A 20,645-nucleotide genomic window follows, 5' to 3' on the forward strand; every position below is an offset into this window, starting at 1 on the left:
ATGGGGGGAGTTTGGCCTTTTTGAAAGGGTATACATCACATTAAACCAGGAGTAATGAGGGAAGCTCAAACAATCCAGATGTTTGATTCGCTCAAAGAGTCAAATCCATCCGTCGCACAACGCAAGAGAAAAAGAGACACAACGAGCCGAGATCCGCAACACACACACACACACACACACACTTTGTCTTCCATCAGAGGAGACAGGACGGCGCGGCACACGGCATTGAGCAGAAGCCGCCGGGCCGAGAGCGGGAAGTAAACATAACGATGCTAAATGGCTACGTGGAGCCCGTTGACCTTTCTGCTGACACTGCAGTATTCAGACAAAGCCTTTGACTAATCTCTTGCTCACATGTGTCTAGTGTCGCTATTAATCTCCACCTCGTTTCATGCCACGCAAATAAATGACCTCTTCAGATGGGACGCCGCGTCTCTCTCTCTCTCTCTCGAGTTCCACTCTGCAGCAGTGGTTCAGAGCCGCGGCACGTTCTGTGGCTGCAGAGGAAAATATACAAGAGGGGGGGGGGCAGGGTGCAGAGACCAGGTATAGAACGAGTATTCTCAAATCCCCCCCCCCGCTGTCGTTTCGTTTCTCCAGTTATCGTTGACGGAGATAAGCTCCCGGCCCCCGTCTTATCTTAAACCCCCAATAGGCCAAATGGTTCATCCTGCGGGGAGAGGGGGGAAATGAAATGGGTTTCACCACGGAGCAGGTTTTAGGGGGGGGGGGGGGGGCTAAGTCATTATTATTATCAATTTCACTGCAGCTCGTCGCAAGAGGCACATCACTCTCATCAGTTTAACTCTGTCTGGGACGAGCTGTTGAGTTTTCTCAGAAGGAGAAGGAGGTTTTTTTATCTCAGCTGCTTCGTCCTATCTGGACGTGCACTGGTGTGGAAAATACAACAAAAGATCAGGAGAATAATACAGTTTATTAATATTCATACATCACTTGTTAGCACTGCAAATTAGACGGCATCTGGTTTACCTTTTTTTTTCTCCAGTGTATTTATTTGACGGCCAATATTTTGAGTTAAAACCAACACGATGCAGAGTGTGGTTATGATTGAAATAGTTTTAGTTTGAATCTTTTGCAAGGAATGATTCCCCCTCCTCCAAATGTAACTGTCTGGGTCCAAAAAAGGTGAAATCACCACTATTACTAAGTCCAGAGGAATCTGAAATTGGGGAAACAAAACTTTAGCTTATTCTTTCATGACTTTCCAAATCCATTAATCATCCGATAACCCAGAGATTTATCTGGTGACCCTGGGAGGGAGTCCAGCCCTGAAGCCTGGGCGACTCCACCGCACTCGACTGAATATTAACTTGTTACCATGAGCTGCAGCTCAAACACATAACTGATACTTCATTTTCTGTAAAAAAAACTATTTAAAAATGTGGTGCTATTTAGCTGATAATATTAAAAGTGATTTTCGGTTACTGTATTTTTAGATACTAAGGTACTCTAGTTAAGGATAGAAATAGTTCCTCTGCTATTGTGCTTTTAAATCGTCCTTCATTTGCATTTATATTCACATTTATTCACCGGTTTAACAGTTTAATAATATTTAATGGGGAAAGCGAGTTCTCCGCTGTCGAATTGTATTTGTAATGAATGAATTCTTGGTCCATAAAATAATAATCACAGACATTATCCTGGTGCAATATGTTCAGAAAAGGAGCCAAATACATGTAAACACTCCTGCTCCCCCCCCCCCCCCCCCCCCGGTGCACGTGGCAGCTTTCCCTTGGCGACGTGCGCCGTGGACAGGTGGCTACAGCGGAAGGCCCACATTGTGTTTGTACTGGAACCAATGGATATGCGCTCCCACTTCCAAAACACACACACACACACACACAGACACACACACACACAGAGACTTTCGGTGGATTCATTTCTACACCGTTACCGCGGTGGCTCCAACTCTGTAACTCACGCGGCTGAGTCTGGTAAATTCATCTTCTCCTGTCATCGAGCGTTTATGAGGATTTAGCAGGAGGTCTGGTCTGCACATGGACCAAGACCAGACCAGAAAATAATGGTGTCACTTTCAATCACCCTCTCCACCTCCTCCCTGCGTTCTGCACCAGAGAGATGAGCCGCTCCGCCCGACGTGCACTTGTCACAAATGATCATTTACAGCAAACACAAGCTGGAGATTTATGTCTCTCTGCGGCCGGTTGGATCTTCTCGACACGTCAGGACGTGAGCGTCTCACTTCATCTGAAATGCAGCTGCTCAGAATCTGCCGACACAACAAGATGTGGAGAGAGAGTCTGGATTCAGGCACCTGCAACATGTTCTGTCCATCCGTGCAGAAGTTATTTAGATGTTTGAGTTGAGAGCAAAGTGTTGAATCCTCTCATGTTGCTGTTGTGGTCTTTTCTCCGTTGCTGTGGAATCATCCGAGCGAGAGAATCGCCTGCAGCGCCAACAAATTCGAGCACGAGTGAGAAGCAAAGGAAAAACCTGAACAACTGACAGAGCTCGCTCAGGGAAGAATATCTAATGAAGCGTCTCATATGACTTTATCAAAAAATAAAGATATCTGATAACGAGACTGAGGGGAGGCATCTAGATTATATCAGCGTGTTCACCACAGGCAGCAACAAGGAGCTGCTGAGACCTGGGGTGCTCTTAATAAGAAAATAGTTTATATATAATTTTGGGTATGTAGGTATATTAGTTTGTATACATGTATAAATATCTATATAGCTTCACTTTTGGTATTTATCAATATAGAGAACAGGTTAAAAAATAGATAGTCATAGATATATAGGAAGCTGGATTCAGTATAAAATAATTATGAATTCATGATTTATGGAGAAGGACAGATTAAATCTTCCCTCTCTTTTTCGAATATGTAGATTTAATCGTTTTGAGGAGTTTGATTATTTGTCTTCCTCCTCAGTTTGTAAATAATATTTTTAGACTATGTTTTATTTTCACCACATTAAAAAGAAAATGAGAAAGGAGTCGTTTCTGGTCGCGGCTGTGGAGGTGAAGCGGGTCGTCTACTACCCACAAGGTCATAGGTTCGATCCCTGCGTCCTTCAGTCCATGTTGAAGTGACACTGAAGCCATCAGAATTTGATGTAGTGATAGAGGAGCTGAATATAAACTGTATGAATGGATGAGAAGCTCTTTGAGTGGAAGAGGCCGCTCCAGCAGCTTTCATGTGGAGGTTTGATCCAGGGACGATCGGCTGAATCCATTAAAACCAATCCATACTCTCTACTTTTTACACTTTAAATCACATTTTAACCTTGAGCGACTTTGCTATTAAAGATATTTAATTAGGAAAATCCCTTTGAGGATGTGTTATATTAAATAATTCACGAATCCAGTAAGGAAATGACCCCAACGTTAAAAAGGCGAGCAGAGAACAGCACTAGTGGTTCATTTCAAGTTTCAAGTTTGAATTAAAGTTTGACTTGATTGCTTTGACATCCCAGAACCCTGTATTGGATTTGGTTTGTTATTATTCTAATGAACTCATTACTAAATATTATGGAAGCCTTTGGTTTCGATGCTCAGATATATATTCAACCTGTGGTGAAGAGCGGCGAGCAGAAGGGTTCAGACTGGTTGTGTGTCACCTCTACGGAGTGTTGTGTTATTTTCCAGCTGGCACGCGCCGGCTCGGCCTTGATGAGGAAACTCTCGGGACCTCGGTTTCCAGACCAACACGCAGCAGGGTGTCGCCCCCCCCCCGGAGAGAATATTGCAATTTCACAATAAAACAAGCCGCCTGAATTTGTTATGAGCCAGCTCCAGATGTGCGTTTCTGAAAAACAATCACCACATCTCAACCCCCCGGCGTCAGCACTGAAATAAAGACGTTATGTTATATCTGTTCAAACAGAAGCTACACCACAGCAGCTGTGTCCCTCTTGTCTTTGTTGGAGTCTTTTCCCAAAACATTGAATGGGACAGAATCCAAGTGAATTCAACTTGGGGAAGATTTACAGGCTATTTACTTTTTAGGTTCGTTTTTTCCTTTTAATATCATCACTATAAATCACTGCCGCATTGTGGAAATCCAGAGGGCCTCAAACGCACCCTCGCAGCTGACAGGAGCCTCTCAGGGGACTCTGTGATAATGCAGAGTAATAAGTACTAAGAGCTCACTAATCACTTGGCCACATGATAAGCCTATTAATCTCGCCGCTGCTGCAGCTCGGCTCCAAACGGGGCCGCCGCCTTTCGCCAGGGAAGGAAATATTAAACCCCTCTAACACGGCAGCCGATCGGTGAAGCCGTAAAGCATCCAGATGGGAATCCATAGATGTCAGGAACCCTGTCCGTCTTTCTTTCCCGAGGCCTGGACGTCGTCCTCCTGAAAGACGACGGGTTTGATTCACGCCCCCGGCTCCTCGGATCCGGTCACAAGCCGACGCCTCGGTGCGTGCCGCCACCGCCACTGCAGCCGTAACAAATCATCTGCTTCATTTTCCAGTCGCTGATTAACATATTCCATTCCCCCACCTGATCAGGTGACCGGGCCGGTCGACAGCGACACGTCTGCTCGTCACGCATTGAGATTCCGTGGAGGCGAGTGCCAGACATCTCGTGAACGCTGGCTGTGAGGAACCTTCCTGCATGACAGCATGGGCCAAATACTGCAGTGTGCCTACTAAGCAGCCTGGAACACACAGAGCACGTCCTGCCTCCACTGTGTGCACTAACATCACACATCCAGTTGTGTTGCATTGTCTCCCTTACATCATTTTGATGTCGTGATAAAAAACAAAGGCAAATGTACGGATAATAAAAAGAAAAAGAAAACCTGTGCAGCTGTGACATCATCACGTGGTTAATTAGGAGGATAATGACCTCTGAGTGACCTTGTCCTCGACTCGAACCTGCTCCTCCTCGACCAATCACATCACAGCGGATGTCCACTCGCAGGTCGAGTCAGCCGGAGCAGAATAAAGTTCACTTCCCCCTCCTCCCTCATCTCCATCATTTCATTCCGACTCCACCTGATTTATCTGCAGCACATTTCCCTGCAGGCTGTGGAGTTCTCTCCGCAGCGCTTTAATACGGGTCAGGTGAGGATCTGTACACGTTCCTGGAGCCTGGCCTTGAAGCTGCTGGAATTCATGGTCCACATTAATTATGAAGAACACTTCTCTAAATCGAGCCTATATATTTTTCCTCTAACGAACCAGTTCAGGGTATATGCAGTGTATATCCTGTGTGTGCAGTATTAATGGCCTCATGCAGGGTTTCTCCCCCTCCACTTTAAAGAATGATGCTGAATCCTCAAAAACCTCTCAAAGGTGTTTCTCCCCGAAGCAGCGTGTGGATCCCACAAAGAAAGGGACTTAAATTATGGAGGATAATTATTGTTGTGACATTTTCACACGGCAGTAACGATGAAGGAGGGGTGAACTCCTCTTCCTCCTGACTTACCTGTAGATCTTGTATCTGGTGGAGAAGCCCTGCCGGTTCTTCTCCACGAAGTCGATGTACTCCGACGAGTGGTGGAAGGGCCCCTTGTCGGACAGGAGCCAGTCCAGGGGGCCCCCGGGCTTCTCATTGGGGAGGCTGGGCGGTGCTGCGGCTGCGGCCGCGGCTACAGACCGTAAACACACCCAGCAGTGAAGGCTGAGGCTGACCACGCCCCATAGAGCCATCAGAGGTGGAGGGGGGGCTGCGGGGGGCGGTGGCGGCGGTGGTGGCGGGGGGGGGCGTTCAGCAGCCCAGGCCACTCGTCATTCGCTGGCTCCTCCACTGGGATGAGCGGGGGACCTGCATCACCTGAATGTCCCCCGGACACCTGGAGAGAGAGACAGACGAGAGATGAGGAGACGAATCAACACAGACGAGCATCACAGACACAAGAAATATTAAAACTGCTCTGATCTGTTCCTGTGAAGGACTTTAACGACTTTATGATTGTTTAGATTTTGTTTATATTTCTTTTTGCCTAATTATCGAGATTCCGCAGAAACTACTGGATGATTTGTCAGGAAACTTGATGGAAGGATGAGTCGGGGGAAGCTCCTCTCAAACTTTGATATGAATCTGTATCATGGGACAGATCCAGGATTCAATTGTTTTCAATTTTTTTTGATAAAATGTCTCCTGATGAATTTAATTTTAATTTTAGGAGACTGATATTTATGCATATTTGGTGCAGATCCAAATTTAAGGAAACATGTGGATCTAGTGAATTTGAATGTGGTTTCATAAGTGGAGTGTTCATCCATTTAGCTTCTGACTTGTTCCCTCATGTTTCCTCTTCATTAGTTTTTTTAGTTTGGGTCCATTTCATTTCTCTTTGACTGTAGACCTGTTATATTTGTATGTATTTGATTTATTAAGAATCCACTGTCTCTTCCCCCTGCAGTCTCTTGTTAAATTCAAACCACATCACTAATAATATTTTACAATATTTTGAGCTTTAACTGGTTCAATTTTCAGATTTTTAAAAAGGTTCCAATCTGCATAAATACTTTGACATGATAACATATCATAGAATACAATAATTAGTTTTGTGCTATTATCAGTCCTCGTTTAAACAGAAAGAACAAATTAATAATTTTCTCCTGTGAGTTGAGACTTTTTATTAAATTCAACTGACAAACTTCATTTAATTAAAGAGATAAAAGTTTTGACAAGAGCCGCCGCTAAACCGCAGCTCACGATTCTATTTGTGAATTCACCCGAAATGTCGTCAGTTCCAAACCGTCTGTGACTCGTCTGTTAAGAATCATATCAACATGTAAATCAACCCAGTCTGTGCTGCTGCTGTGTTCCCTCAGACGACCTGCTGCTGAGGTCCAGGGCTCCATCACCATCCCCAGGCCTGTCAATCATCTCCCCCGCTGTGACACACTCCTCTGCTATGTGTGGGTGTGTGTGTGTGTGTGTGTGTGTCCGGGGGTTTGAGTCCCATTACAGTATTCCAATGACAATCTGTCAAGTTAACTCAGCCACTCTGTGTGTGTCTGTGTGTGTGTGTGTGTGTGCATTTCAACAATCCTTGCTATCACAGCCCACAGCCGACAGCCTGGGACGTGCACGCCAGGTGTGGACGTGCACGAGGAGCAGCAACAGATATGAGATGTAGAATTAAACCCAGCGACTCGTTTAGCCACACAGATCCGGGTCAGAGTGGAGCTCGTGGGTGGACTTTAATTTAGTAGTTTTAATAAGATAAGATTAACAGGCGAGCTGGAAATTGATTCCGGTGAGACATCGCTGTCCCCGTGTTTGTGTGACCCTGGTGGGGATGTGTGTGTGTGTGTGTGTGTGTGTGTGTGTGTGTACATGTGTTGGTGTGCAGTTAATTAGAAACAGGCAACGACTGGATTCTGAAGCTCATACGTGGAGTTTCTATTGATTGTCAAACCGCTCCGTCTTTAAATCTGATCTGTCCTCGTTCACAGGAGCTGGTTTTAAGTCTCCAGTCGACCAGATGTGAGTCCTGATCCCAGTTTGGGGACACGTCAAAGCGTTGTGGGTCTTTTTATAGTTTCAAGGCCCTTAAAGGTTTTTCACATCGTCACAAATGCTTAATTGAGTCTCAGCTCTGACTCCGGACTCCAGCGTCTGTGCCTCTTAAGTCTCGAGTCACGTTTGCGGAGCAGCGAAGTACAAATGAAGTCTCACAGTCCTAATTGCTCGGACTGGGAACAAACCCGGAGACTATTAAAACCTACAAAGAGCATAACAGTTCCCAGATAGACGGAGAGAGGAGAAGCTTTCAACGGCCTGGACGAGGTGGGGAAAAGGTAAACGCAGGAACCCGGGGACTCTGCAGCCGGGAGATAGAAAAGCTTTATGGGAATGAGGTGAACTCTGCTCGGCTGCTGCTCTACAATGAAACATGAGGAAGTGGATTAAACTGTTCACAGACAGCAACACACGGGGAAACCACTGGGTTTGACGGCTTTTACCACACCGAGCAAAGAGGTGGTGATTTTCTCCCCAGTTGGCTTGAGAGTGAGTTTGATTGTCAGCAGGATTGTGCAGAAACTAATGAACAGATTTACATACGACTTGGTGGAAGGGTGGAACATGGGCCAAGAAGGAACCCTCTGAGTGTTGGCACTGAAGGATGAATCCGTTTTCCATTTTTTCTTTAAACATTGTGATATTTAGTTTCTTTGACATTTTCACCTATTTCCCAGGAATCTTTGATGGATCTTAATGGAAAATATCTCAGAGGAAAAATGTATCTTTTTACAACTGGAATCATGTTTTTATTGATGGGCAGAGACTTGAGAAGAAGAACAAATTAACTTTGGTCTTTAAAACACGACAGAATATATCAGTTTATATCCCAATGGGTTCAATCAGGCTCGTCACCAAATCCAATCCTCATTCTCAAATTTTCAATTTTTATATCTCACACATTAGAATCGGTTGTATGTACAACATGATGGAAAATGCAAGAGTAAGAATAAAGTAGAATTCTGCTCAGCACTGCAGCACATAGTGAAGGCTGGGATGAAGTGGACTTACTTGTTTCTGATAACTTATCTTTAACAAAAAAATATGTATATTCATCCGACGCATTATTCTTCACAATCTTTTCAACGACACAGAGAAGAAGACGATGTGTGTTTCAATCAGTGTTGGATAAAGTGTGACCCGACTTATCACTGAGGCTCCGTCTTCACGTTGCTCATGTTCACATCTCATGGACGTGATGCGTTGTGAGTCAATCTGCAGCTGTCGAATTAAATCACCAAAAAGTCCAGCGTTGACTCAACTCTTTATTCAACAGATGAAAAGTTTGCAGCCTCAAACTCGGTGTTCTCGGGAGGAGACCGGGTTTCTGTTCGATGACGCATTACAATGTGTCTGTGCTGCAATAAAACAGACCCCAGATCACCTGTATGTCCATGTTGTGTCAGTTAATCAAAATCTATTCTGAGCTTTGACTAAACAACGTGGGTGGAACACTGCCCTGCACATTGTGAACAGCGTGGCCTTGCTCCAAGGGGGAGCGTGAGGCGTGTTAGTAACAAAACAGAGCACGGAGGTCAAATTCAAAGAAGATTTAATCCCATCATCCAACAGGCAAGTGTCCAAAAAGCTGAGGCAGGAGAACGCAGGCGTCTCTGAGCCTCCTGCTGCTCATCTGCCTCTTTCCTCCTTCCTCCTCCTCTTCCTCTTCCTCCTCCTCTGAACTTACTCTCATCCTCCTCTGCAATCGCAAACACCTGGAGAACCCACTCCTGACTCTCTCCTCCTCTCCGTGCTGTGTTGTTATTGACACACTCGCTGTGTCTGCAAACAGTCCCTGTTTTCAGACAGGTCTCCACCAGCCTCATGATCACATTATCACCCAAACAGAAGCCGTGCACGCACTGAGCCTTTTTGTTATCGGCCGCCCGGGTGATATCAGATTCCTGCCTTTTTCACTTCACCAGGACATTTCATCACATTTCCAATCTTATGCAAACACCTCTTTTCATAAAACAATGTTAAAGCGCTTCTCCTTGAGGCAGGGAGCCCCTCGCCTAATCTGGAAACAACAAATCAAATGCTGTGTGATACAGGACGTGATTTTCAATTCAGGCAGTGAGCAGCCGGCTCCGGTGGATCCACTCAAATATGATTCTTGCTCAACACGGGCCAGCGATGACCCGGGGCTGTTTGGAACCTCTGTGTGAAATGAAAGCCGTGTTTGTTCCTGTGCGGTTCTCTCGGTGGAACAGTGAGAGGAGAGCAAATGATGCAGCGACAGATTTTACCACACACAGATGTTAGAGGACTGGAAACACCGGAATGGGAAAACACCCCACCCAGATAATATCTGGGGGGGGGGGGGACAGATGTGGCATCATCTGGAAACTTCGGCCCCTTTTACCAATTACTCAGGTTTACTCTAGCTGTCGAGTGACTCTCTGGAATCTGGTTCCAGATTATGAAAACATTGCCAGACGTATTCTCAAAGCACCGAGGTAATCAGAATTTAGAGTTAAATTAAAAAGTGCACGAGTTTCCCTGAAGCATTTTTCTGTGTTTTCCCGTCTTTTATTGGGCCCTCAAGGTTCACAAGGAGCTCTCTGGAGGAAATGAGAGTCAGCGTGTGACCCCCCCCATCATCCCTCCCCCCCCCATGCACGATCACTTAAGCTTTGTCATAAGAAGCATTATTTCCCTTTCATGTCTTCAGAAAACATGTTTACTGGAAACAGAATGTTCCTCCGAGTCGAGGGAAATCTCGATCACTGCAGTTCATCTTGGAACAAAACACCTGTGACAGGATCCTGTTGGTTTCTGCACAGGAGAGAAATACGTCTTTTCTCCCTCGCTCTGCCAGTGGGGTAGAGAAACAGGAGGCGGGGGGGCGGAGGGTGGAGGGGGGTGGGGGGGTGTTAAACAAATGGCCATTCGAGTGAAGTACAGCCAACAGTGGATCAGAATCAACACCATTCCCTTTACGCCCACTGCTCGTCATAATGACAGGCTGCGTTCAGTAAGCACCAGTGAATGTCAAACACTCGGGCGGCCGAGGCTCTCAGCGAGTCGCCGGTGATGACTCCTGTCGGTGCAGGGTTTTAATATCTCGTCATTACTCCAGAAGAAAGGCTCAGCGCGGTGAACGGCTGCAGTGACGACCGGCTGTAGGTTTCATTTCCCCTCATTCTGTTCACTTCTATTTACCGGAGCTGACTGAACATTTATCAAATAATTACCTCCACCGAGGAGCGGCTGTGTTTTCCCCTCGTGTGCGTTTATGCAAAAACCAAAAGAAAAGGATTTTCCAGGAAACTTAGAGAAAGGGAGAAGCCGAGAAAGTCTGGTTTGGATCATGACCGAGGAGCAGATTCAGGATTTTATTCCACTTTCTTTCAAATTGCCAGATTTAATTTCAGATGCATGGATCTGGAGATGATGACACAACAGAAACAAGATGAATCTAAGACTCTTGGTAGTTCACTTAGTGGTTGAACGGATTCTCAGCAGGATAAAATAGGATGAGATAAGAGTAAGATAAGTTTATCGTTAATTAATCTCACGACAGGGGAATTTGCTGTGTTGCAGCAATAAAGAACAGTCAGATAATAGACATCAGTAAAACAAATAAATAAGTAAACCTGAAATATAGAATTATAAATAGAATATAAATAATATAAACAATGTAAACAGAATGTGTTCAGTGTGATCAGAATATAAACCCAGTGAATAAAACACCAGGATTTGTTTGTTTATTTAATAAAGCAGAATGCATCCACCAGTAAATGTTTATATTTCCTCTCTTTTTATGACTAATGGACGATAAACAAAGAGGTGTTCACTGTTAAATCTAATCTGTGCACGACAGCAGAAACAAGACAAGGTGGAACATGTAAGGACCAGAGCTTCCTTGTGATAAGTGTAGTATCAAGTACCTGAAGGCCGATCTGATCTGAGAGGTCGTCCTCCAGACGTCTACCTTCATATCTCACTTCACACTTTGATCAACGACAGTCCAGACGCATACCCTTCGACTCATTTGAATGATTTTATAACTCTGTGTGGTTTCCTCGTTTCCCATCGAGACGATTACTCATCTCATCTCCGGTTAGAACCTGAGACCAGCTTGGAACCCAGCACAGATCCCAGCACAGATCCCAGCAGAGCGTTCACTGTGGGAATCCAAGCAGCTTCGGAGAAATCTTCCCTTTGTTAAGAAAAGAGGAAATGCTGCTGAAAGACCAGTCAAAGCAAAAAAAAGGAGAAACACACTCATCGCTTGTTCATGTTCTTCCCCGAGGCTCCGTGTTTTAAAAACGTCAATGAAGTGACGAGACCAGTGAGTCAAAGGCACTTTTCATCACCAGCACTCCCAGTAGCTGCATTAAGGTTCCACGTGCACGGTGTGAGTCTGTCCTCTGGCTGTTTGGAAACTCAGAGGGAAACGATAACACTCTTTGTTTTCAGCCTCTTCCTCTGGATGACCAAGAAAAGAAAATCTGATGTTATATAATTTAATGTTTACTGCTCGACTCGTACTACAATTTATAAATCCACAGCCTTCGGGGAATGGATATAGAATGTCTGCACAATGTTTTACGATGGAGTATTTAGGCCACATTGACAAAAAACTGGATTTTAGGAGTAATATGTAATATTAAGGGAAATAAAGTCAGAGTTTAATGAACAAAAAGTTGTAATACTATAAGTATAAAGTCTTAACACAGATTTACCTGATCTGGTTCTGTCTCCAGAACGGACTCTGTTCTGGAGCTGATGAGCCACAAGATGAAGGATTTCATTATTTAAATTAAAGTTCAATTTAACAAGATGCTCCACATTCCTCATTTCAACACAGGCCACAGACGGATCTGCTGATATTCTCCCTGGAAAATACAATTACAACCTTTTTTCTTGTAATATTATGACTTTAGCTTTAAAATCTCCAATTTCCCACAACGGTATTAATTTGAAAGAGACAGGAAGTAGTGCCCCTAAACATCCAGGAGTCAGTTTTTCCCAATTTCCACTGATTCGTTGACATCAAATCATAGAAGTTGTGATTTCTTTCATTCTCGACATTAGTCAGCTCTTGTTTTGAAATTACGTGATTGATCCACAGCCTCCTCGAGCTAATTGAACCAAATTGGCAGCGTTGCTCCTTTGAATTAATTCCTCAATTGATCCAAACGTCTGAAACAACTCTCGTTCCTCCGCCTCCCCCGCCAACCCGCTGCCTCCAAGATGAATGGGCTCATTCTGCCTTTAGAAATAACTGTTGGTAAATGTTTCAGACTGTGCCGCGGCTCCTCCTGCAACTTCGGCGCAAACAGCCAGAGCTGGCAGCAGTGTCTCTGGGATGATGCTCACCTGTGTCTCTGTGAGGACACAGTGAGCTGGAGGACACAGTGAGCTGGGGGACACAGTGAGCTGGAGGCCACGTGTCTCTGGGAGGACACAGTGAGCTGGGGGACACAGTGAGCTGGAGGCCACGTGTCTCTGGGAGGACACAGTGAGCTGGGGGACCCAGTGAGCTGGAGGACACAGTGAGCTGGAGGCCACGTGTCTCTTGGAGGACACAGGACACAGTGAGCTGGAGGACACAGTGAGCTGGAGGACACGTGTCTCTGGGAGGACACAGTGAGCTGGAGGACACAGTGAGCTGGAGGACACGTGTCTCTGGGAGGACACAGTGAGCTGGAGGACACAGTGAGCTGGAGGACACAGTGAGCTGGAGGACACAGTGAGCTGGAGGACACAGTGAGCTGGAGGACACAGTGAGCTGGAGGACACAGTGAGCTGGAGGACACAGTGAGCTGGAGGACACAGTGAGCTGGAGGACATGTGGGAGAACCAAGTCTAATCTTTCTTAAGAGACTCGGCAGCAGCTTTTCAACGGGAACAAAGAACTGAGCATTCATCTCATAAACATCTGCTCCGCTCACTGTGCAACACCAACGCTGTTACTGTCACCTACTCCAGCTCTGTGTGTGTGTGTGTGTTTGTGTGAGTGGATGCATGTTTGTGCGTTTCCCTGCAGTGTGTTCGCTTTCCATGACTGGAGCCGCCGCCACAGCAGATCCTCTGTGTTGGCAAATTGGAACGAGTCTCTTTCTGCGATATCTCACACTGAAGGAGAACAATGGGGGAGAAGGAGGAAAGATGGAGGGAAGGTGCTCGCTCTGCAGGTGTGTGTGTGTGTGTGGGGGGGGGGGGGGGGGAGGGGGGGTTGATTAAAACGTTTCATTAGAACCTTTCTTCAACAGGATCCACTTTGTTAGCCGTCTGCGAGCCAACCGCGGAACCATCCTCAAAGTGGGGAAAACAGGAACTGATAAACTTTACATCTTCCCCTCCAACGCTGACTAATGAGCTTTTTTGGCCCTAATTAACCCGATTATCTCCTCTCCTACAACAACTGTCAACAATACCTCTCGCACCAGCGCCGGGGGGGGGGGGGGGGACGCTGCCTTTGTGGAATTATAATATGGCTGCCAGTCGCACTCATCCGGCTGTCGTACAAAACACATAGAAAAAGGATGAGCTCCCACGCTGGCCCGGGAAGACGACATCAAACACAACAGGTCTTTCACTCACGTGCACGAGAACCTGCATGTACCGATCCTAGAACTTATACATGAGAGGCAGAACTGGGTTATAGTAGATATGTGTTTGTTTTGTAAGTTGTGCATTTGACGTCTCAGCCTCCTGGAGAAGACGTGGAACTGATTTAACGATACAGAAGAGTCTCCAAACTAAAACCTTCCCACTGAACACAACCTCCCTCACGGTGGTCTTCAGGTCCAGCTCCAGATTAAGGAGCTGGACACCGTGAACCATCATTTCATGCATATTAACTCTGGGCTTTCTAAACAACTTATGCTCTTTATCGCTGCAGTTTGACTTTAAAGTGCAACGCTTTGCATTTTAGCTGCAGCGTTTCCTCATCTTTTATAATCCTCTTTGTATGTAAATTAGTTTTGGTGAAGTCGCACGCTAAAAAAAAAAGATTCTTATTTACATTTGTTATTTGCAGCTCTATATGCAGACTCACTGTATGTGAAGCTTTATCGGCACCGACTGTCGCCTGTGGCTTCTCGAACCCTCGACTTGTGTTGAATTTGGCTTCACTTCCTCTTTGTTTGGAGCCTATGATGTGTCTGAAAGAGGCTAATGTGTGTTTGTCTTTGAATTTATCTTTTCACAAAGCGCTCGCATGTTGATTCAAGATGGTAACATACACTTCATCAGGCCAAATATGTTTGTAGACACATGAATAACAGACACCTGACCAGGAGAAATTTGGGAGAAAGTCCAGATTCTCTTACTCAGACGTTTGTGTTCTCACATACAGCTCCTCCCGATAATGTCCAGAGATCATCTGGAGTTCACTAAATGTCTGGATGAAGCTATAGAATCTCATTAACTCCGTGTTAACTTCTCTAACACATGTGCATCAATATCAAAATCATCTCTTTATCATTATCTTATATTTACCTAAAACTCTATTTTCAAACAATCTTTTAAAACTGTAAATTCCCTCAAGATAATTTAATGAAGGTTCAAAATTACCACAAGGTTAAATTAAGAGAAATAACGAAGTACGTTAAGTTTCACATTCAGCTGCAGAGGAACATTATTATATATATATATATATATATTCTCTGAGCAGAGAAGTTGAGTAGGAAACGATCCTCCTTCTACATCATGTTCTCGCTCAGTTTGACCTCAGACTCCCGAGGTTTGAACTCCTGAGCACAAATTGTTCTGAATCTCAATCACAGACACGTTTGACTCGTCTGTTGAACTCTGCTGAGCAGCTGAGGCCCCCGAGGCTCCCGGAGCACGACATCACTTCCTGCCACATGCTCCTGAAGCGCGTCGTCATGTCACCCCAAATGATTTCACTGATTCTCATGAATAGTATTTAAAAAAAGCTCATTACACATCAAACTGGGGCAGTTTGGAGCAGTTTGCAGGAAGCCAGACAGAACATGAGCTCTGCCTCCCGCCCTGAACGATCTGTTGTCTGTGGTTGTTACAGAAATTCAAAAGGTCTTTGTTGTCCGTGTGAGATGAAAGCAGCCGGTAGACAGAGGGACCCACAGAGCACATCCACCAATAAGCCCGGCCCGTGTTACTGTGTGTGATCTATTCTCCGAGCTGGAGCATATGTCACTTCAGAATCGTGTCTTTTCTCAGAGTCCAGTTCTTCCCGGCTCCCGACCGCTGCTGCGAAATACGACTGAAGCTTATTAAAGCAGAGGGAGGGGGGGGTTCAAATCAGATCTGTCCTCGGAAACAGATCAGGCCGACAAATCCTTCCCTCTCACAAGAAATAAAACTGCACGATGGAAATTTGGCCGACAGAAGCGATAAAATGAGAAGAAACACGGCGACCCCCCGTTCCTCTCTTTTATTACACAACTAATCATCACGGATTCTCTCTGACAACCAAACACAACACGCTGCAGAGAGGGAAGAAGCAGCCTCACAACAACTTTAGACACTATCAATTATGAATTAGCAATCAATTACATTAATATAGGCAGAATGTGTGTGTCTGTGCATGTGTGCGTCATCCTCGGTTTGTGTTACAGCAACAGTCATCATCAAGGTATAGATCCAACACCCTGCTGGTGTCTCTCTTCCCGCCCTTGTGCATTTACCGATATAAGCTCAAGTTAAAATCATCTCAAGCTGCTTTGAAAGCTGAAATTGAAAGCGAGCAGGGGGAGGAGTCGGTGTGAAGATGGTTCCCAGACTGTAAACTTCTCTGTGGCACGAGTTTTATTCGGCTGCAGATCACCGGGCGGCCGAGAGCGCACGGAGAGCGAAGCTGCTATGAATCACGGTAAAAGCCCAAATAGAGCTCCTCTGCTGGTGGCCTCGTGCAAACAGGGACCAGAGCTGCTCTTAAATTAAAAAAAGGAACTCACTCGTCTCTCGCTGCCGTTTTCCTGTGATTTATTTTGTTTGGGTCTTCAGCTGCTGCTCCGACTTCCTGAACACCTCCCGAGTGAAAAATGGAAATGTTGGAGGGTTGGATCAGATTTCACTGTTTGTTTTTCTTTCCTTTATTTACAATCGAGAATTGTTTTATTGAGTTGCTAGGTTGTTTTTTTAATGGGGTAACATTTACATTAGAATGATTTATTTAGCTCATCCCTCTGAGCTAATGCATGCTAACCGTGTATGGATCCCAAACCCTAGATGTCCAAACCAAGGTGTTAGTCGTGTGAGGTTTCTCTCTCAGACTCGACCTGGGTGCAGTTGTGCAGCTTTTGCAGACAAATGGGAAAACTTGACAAATTTGACCCTAGATAGCGGAGTAAAAACTAGGAGCGCTCACTCTGCAGCTACTTCTGGAGACCAAAAGTACACAACAATACACAAAGGCTTGACTTGAAGTGTTTCCTCTTTCAGGAGGCAGTGCTGATTTACACTTCACTTCCTGTCACTACACAGAAGTGGTGGGGAAAGGAAAAGTATGAAGCTCAATATTTTTTACTTTCTGAGGGATGCTTTTGTTACAATTGATTGATGTTTATTATTTTATTATTGTGTCACAGGTCCTCGGTCTAAAACAGGCCTGTAAGACACCAGAAGAAGAAGAAGAAGAAAGAAACTAGAGCAGAAACATCGATGATAAAAACCATCCTGAGGTTCATGCATGTCATTCTGTCTCATACTCTCTTAATTAAAACAACCTGTTGTCCTCAGGGAGGTTTTTGAAGGATTCCTGTTCTCTGAATCCTCCATGATTTAGCGGCTTAGGTGTTTTTTTAATTCAAAATATGTTCATAGTTTTGGTTTTAACACAAGATCTTTGTATCGAATAAAAGTTCCTACTTTAAATAAACGTTTCTGTAACATCTGATGCCTTAAATTGCTGTTGTGTGAATCGTATTCATGGAACCGTTTTAATTACCGTCCATACTTTCAGAAATTAACCTCTTCAGAAAAAAACAGAGTTCAGGACGTGTTTTGAGATGGTGATGTTCTTAAAACTTGTGAAATCCAAAGACTTTAATGGGTTCTCTTTTTCATCCTCTCTTTTCCTCTAAAATGTAATAATAGCTAAACTCATGAGAAGAATATGGAGTCATTTACTTTATAAACCCTCATACAGGAGTTTTCGTGTGACGTAAACCTTTTGATCGCGATTTCACATGTGGAAACTACATGTTCCCTCTGAAGGCAGCTTTCATTCTGATTCACGATGACAATAATTTGGTTATGATATTACATATAAGTTATAGCCGGTCGGCCGTAATGTGAATATGACAGGACTGAAAATTCTGCACTTGCCTCGTCCGTCTAATATTGTTTTTGATTTTAGGAGAATGTTCAGATTCATCAGCCGCCTCAGAGAGAGAGAGAGAGAATTCAGTCGAACGCCCCAGTCGCTGCTAATCTGAGAGATTCTATTTCAGCGTCCGAGTCAGTCACAAATCGTTCTTCTCTCCTTTTCTTTTTATCATTTTCCTCTTTTGCTCTCACGCTCATCTTCTCATCTTCACCACTTTTCACCCTCTCCCGCCAGCTGCTCCTCTCCATCATTTTAGATTGAAGTCAAACTCGCCGGTTTTGCTCATTATCATAAAATAATGGGCTGTGGATACTGAGCAGAATCTGACAAAATTCTCTCTTTCTTTCTCCCTCGTCTTCTTTCAGACTTCGTATTACCTCTCCCTCTCTCTCTCTTTTTCAACTCCCACTTTCCTGCGAGTACAAGTCATGTAATGCACTGCGGCAGCACTTCACACGGCGAGGGCCCTCGTTCATTAAGTCCAACACTTGTTAGCATTCTTCTCCCATACCTGCCCATCAGTCTGGAATTATGATGGAGAACTGAACACTGTGACTCTGCTGTGGCATGTTGACAGTGGCAGTGGGAGGAGGGCTGCAGTGAGCCACTCGTCTCCCTCCTTCCTCTCCCACTCTCACACCCACGGACGATGACGTCTCATCCAGCCGCTCGACGCTGAACTGCGGGGGGGCTCTCAGTGGAGATGCTCCGTGGTGTCATTAGTCCAGAGGCCTATAGATGGCTCCAGTCGCAGTGGTCATGTAACGATGCAGAGGGGTTCTCAAGCTGGAGCAGATCCCAGGTCTGTTCCTTCCTCAGCTCCAGGGACGAACAAGCGCCCTGAGACATAGAGAATTAGACGAATACAAACATGGAGCCGGGCCGCACTTCCTAACGGTGACAAACGGTGGCGTCTGGGGATGTAATGAGCTGAAATCCCTCTCTTCATGGGAGGGGACAGTGTGCCTTTCAGGCCCGGACACGGTCGGGTTCACCAGTCTCCCAGGATCGATGGGGACGCTGCCGAACAGTGGCCCTGTTGTGGCCCTATAAACAGTCTGAGGCTCTGGCACCGCTGCCCAACCCTGGCAAGTGGCAATGAGAATTACAGCAGTGATTCACTGTGCTCTCCTCCATAAAGCCCCGGCTACAAAACTGCCTTCCTGCCACTGGGATGGCAGGAAGGCAGGAAGGCATTTTTCACTCTGATATACTGGTTCAATATAAAGTTCCATCTAAAATACTACAACCAGCACCTGTGCCAGTCTACTCCTGGGCCAGTGTGATTGCATTTAGAGTGTTATTTGTTTTCTTGGAGGGCATTTGGCTCATTATCAGAGCCTCCACTGACGGCCCCCAAGAGGCCACCCTGACTCATGCGCCTTCAACGTGGGTGACGCTTCAGGGGGAAATGTATAATTATGAAATCAGTGGGACTTCTTTCCCTTTTTTTTTCTCCTCCTCCCATTTCTTGATATTTTATGTTTTTCCTCGGCAGAGGAGGAGCTGGTGCTCGGCAAACTGAGCAGCGTGCACACATCAGTGTTACAGATCTGATCCTGCACAGGCGAGAATTCCAATACACCCCCAAGGAATAGAGATTAGACGTGTTTGCTGGAAAGGGGAGATACGGGGGGAGGAGGAGGAGGAGGAGGAGGAGGAGGTGGGAGGACATGAGTCTCATTGTGCTCATGTACATAGTGACAAGGCATGAAAAGCAATATTGTGTTTGGTTTCCTGAAAGCAGTAGCAGGAGATGGGGTTTGGGCATGTGTGTGTTTGCGTGTGTGCTGGTGTGTGTGTGTGTGTGTATGTGTGTGTGTGTGTTTGTGTGTGTGTGTGTGTGTTTCTGTGTGACTGTGTGCGCACTGTGATCAAGCCTTAGAAAACATCTCACACACACTTCAGAGCTATTCCAACAGAAATCCTGGCCATGTTAATTTAATCTAAATTCATATCCACACAACCCGATCAACAACAACAAATGCACAACGATACAACGATAAGAACTCACCCTGGTTTGGAACTGGAGATAAAGTTCAACTCAGTATTTCCCATCCTCCACATGAATCTCTGTGGCTCGCAGATGCCCAGTTCGGCGAGTAACTCATCTCCCAGTTCGAGGGAAAGGTTTGAATAGTAACTCCGCAGATGAAGAAACAAACACTCCAGGTCAAAAAAAAAACAGTCAGGGATCCAAAGTGATCGGTGAAGCTGCTCCGGACGATATCTCGATTCTGCACCGGTGAGAAACTTTGGGCAAAGCAGCCGGGGCGTGCGCTGGGGCTGAATCCCAGTTATCCCAGTGCAATGCAGCCTTCCTGCAAAACACAGGCGTTGACCTTTCTGCACATAATGGCTTTACAAAATGAAATCATCCAGCAGGAGATGTAGTGAAGAGGAGAGGAGTGGAGAGAGGAGGAGGTGGAGGGGTAGGTGGAGGGGTAGGTGGTGGAGGAGGAGGAGGAGGAGAGACTGGAGGAGCGCAGAGGGTTGGTCGATTAGCAGATTAAAACGGCGCGTTTACGCATCGGTTTCAGCCTCGAGCCTGCGGGGACCAGCGTCGGAATGCTGCTACGCGCGGACACAACACCCCCCCAATGGAGATGGTTGAAGATCCCGTCCTGATTCCGCCCTGGAGCCGGTTCTCCCCCGCTACTTGACCCGCCTACTCCGCATCGCCGTGTGGAGGAGCGCAGGAGCCGGAGTGAGCCGGAGCTGCAGCGAAGGACAGCTCGGGATGCTCAGCTCCCCCCCCCCCCCACCCCGTGTCCCTCTCTCACTTAATCACATGTTTAAGACACAAGGAGCCTCTGTAATAGCTGCCAACGAGGGGTGGACGAGGATGGGGGTGTGGGGGGGGGGACGTGGGGAGAATCCTAACCAGCGCCTGGTTAACAGT

At 45.8% G+C, this 20,645-nt stretch overlaps 1 protein-coding gene across 1 annotated transcript in view; it reads right to left on the reverse strand.

Annotated features, from left to right (window-relative positions):
• Positions 1-20,381, reverse strand: part of brinp3a.2 (bone morphogenetic protein/retinoic acid inducible neural-specific 3a, tandem duplicate 2) — a 46,723-nt gene extending 26,342 nt beyond the window's left edge. The window contains exons 1-2 of the mRNA XM_062394783.1: positions 19,758-20,381; positions 5,425-5,791 (exon numbers count right to left, since the gene is read on the reverse strand). Of these exons, the coding sequence (XP_062250767.1) occupies positions 5,425-5,648 (224 nt within the window). The 5' untranslated portion in view covers positions 5,649-5,791; positions 19,758-20,381. The remainder of the gene's footprint in view (positions 1-5,424; positions 5,792-19,757) is intronic.
• Positions 20,382-20,645: the final 264 nt, after the last annotated feature.

Source organism: Platichthys flesus, chromosome 9 (genome assembly GCF_949316205.1).
Source record: "Platichthys flesus chromosome 9, fPlaFle2.1, whole genome shotgun sequence".
In the NCBI taxonomy this organism is placed as follows: domain Eukaryota; kingdom Metazoa; phylum Chordata; class Actinopteri; order Pleuronectiformes; family Pleuronectidae; genus Platichthys; species Platichthys flesus.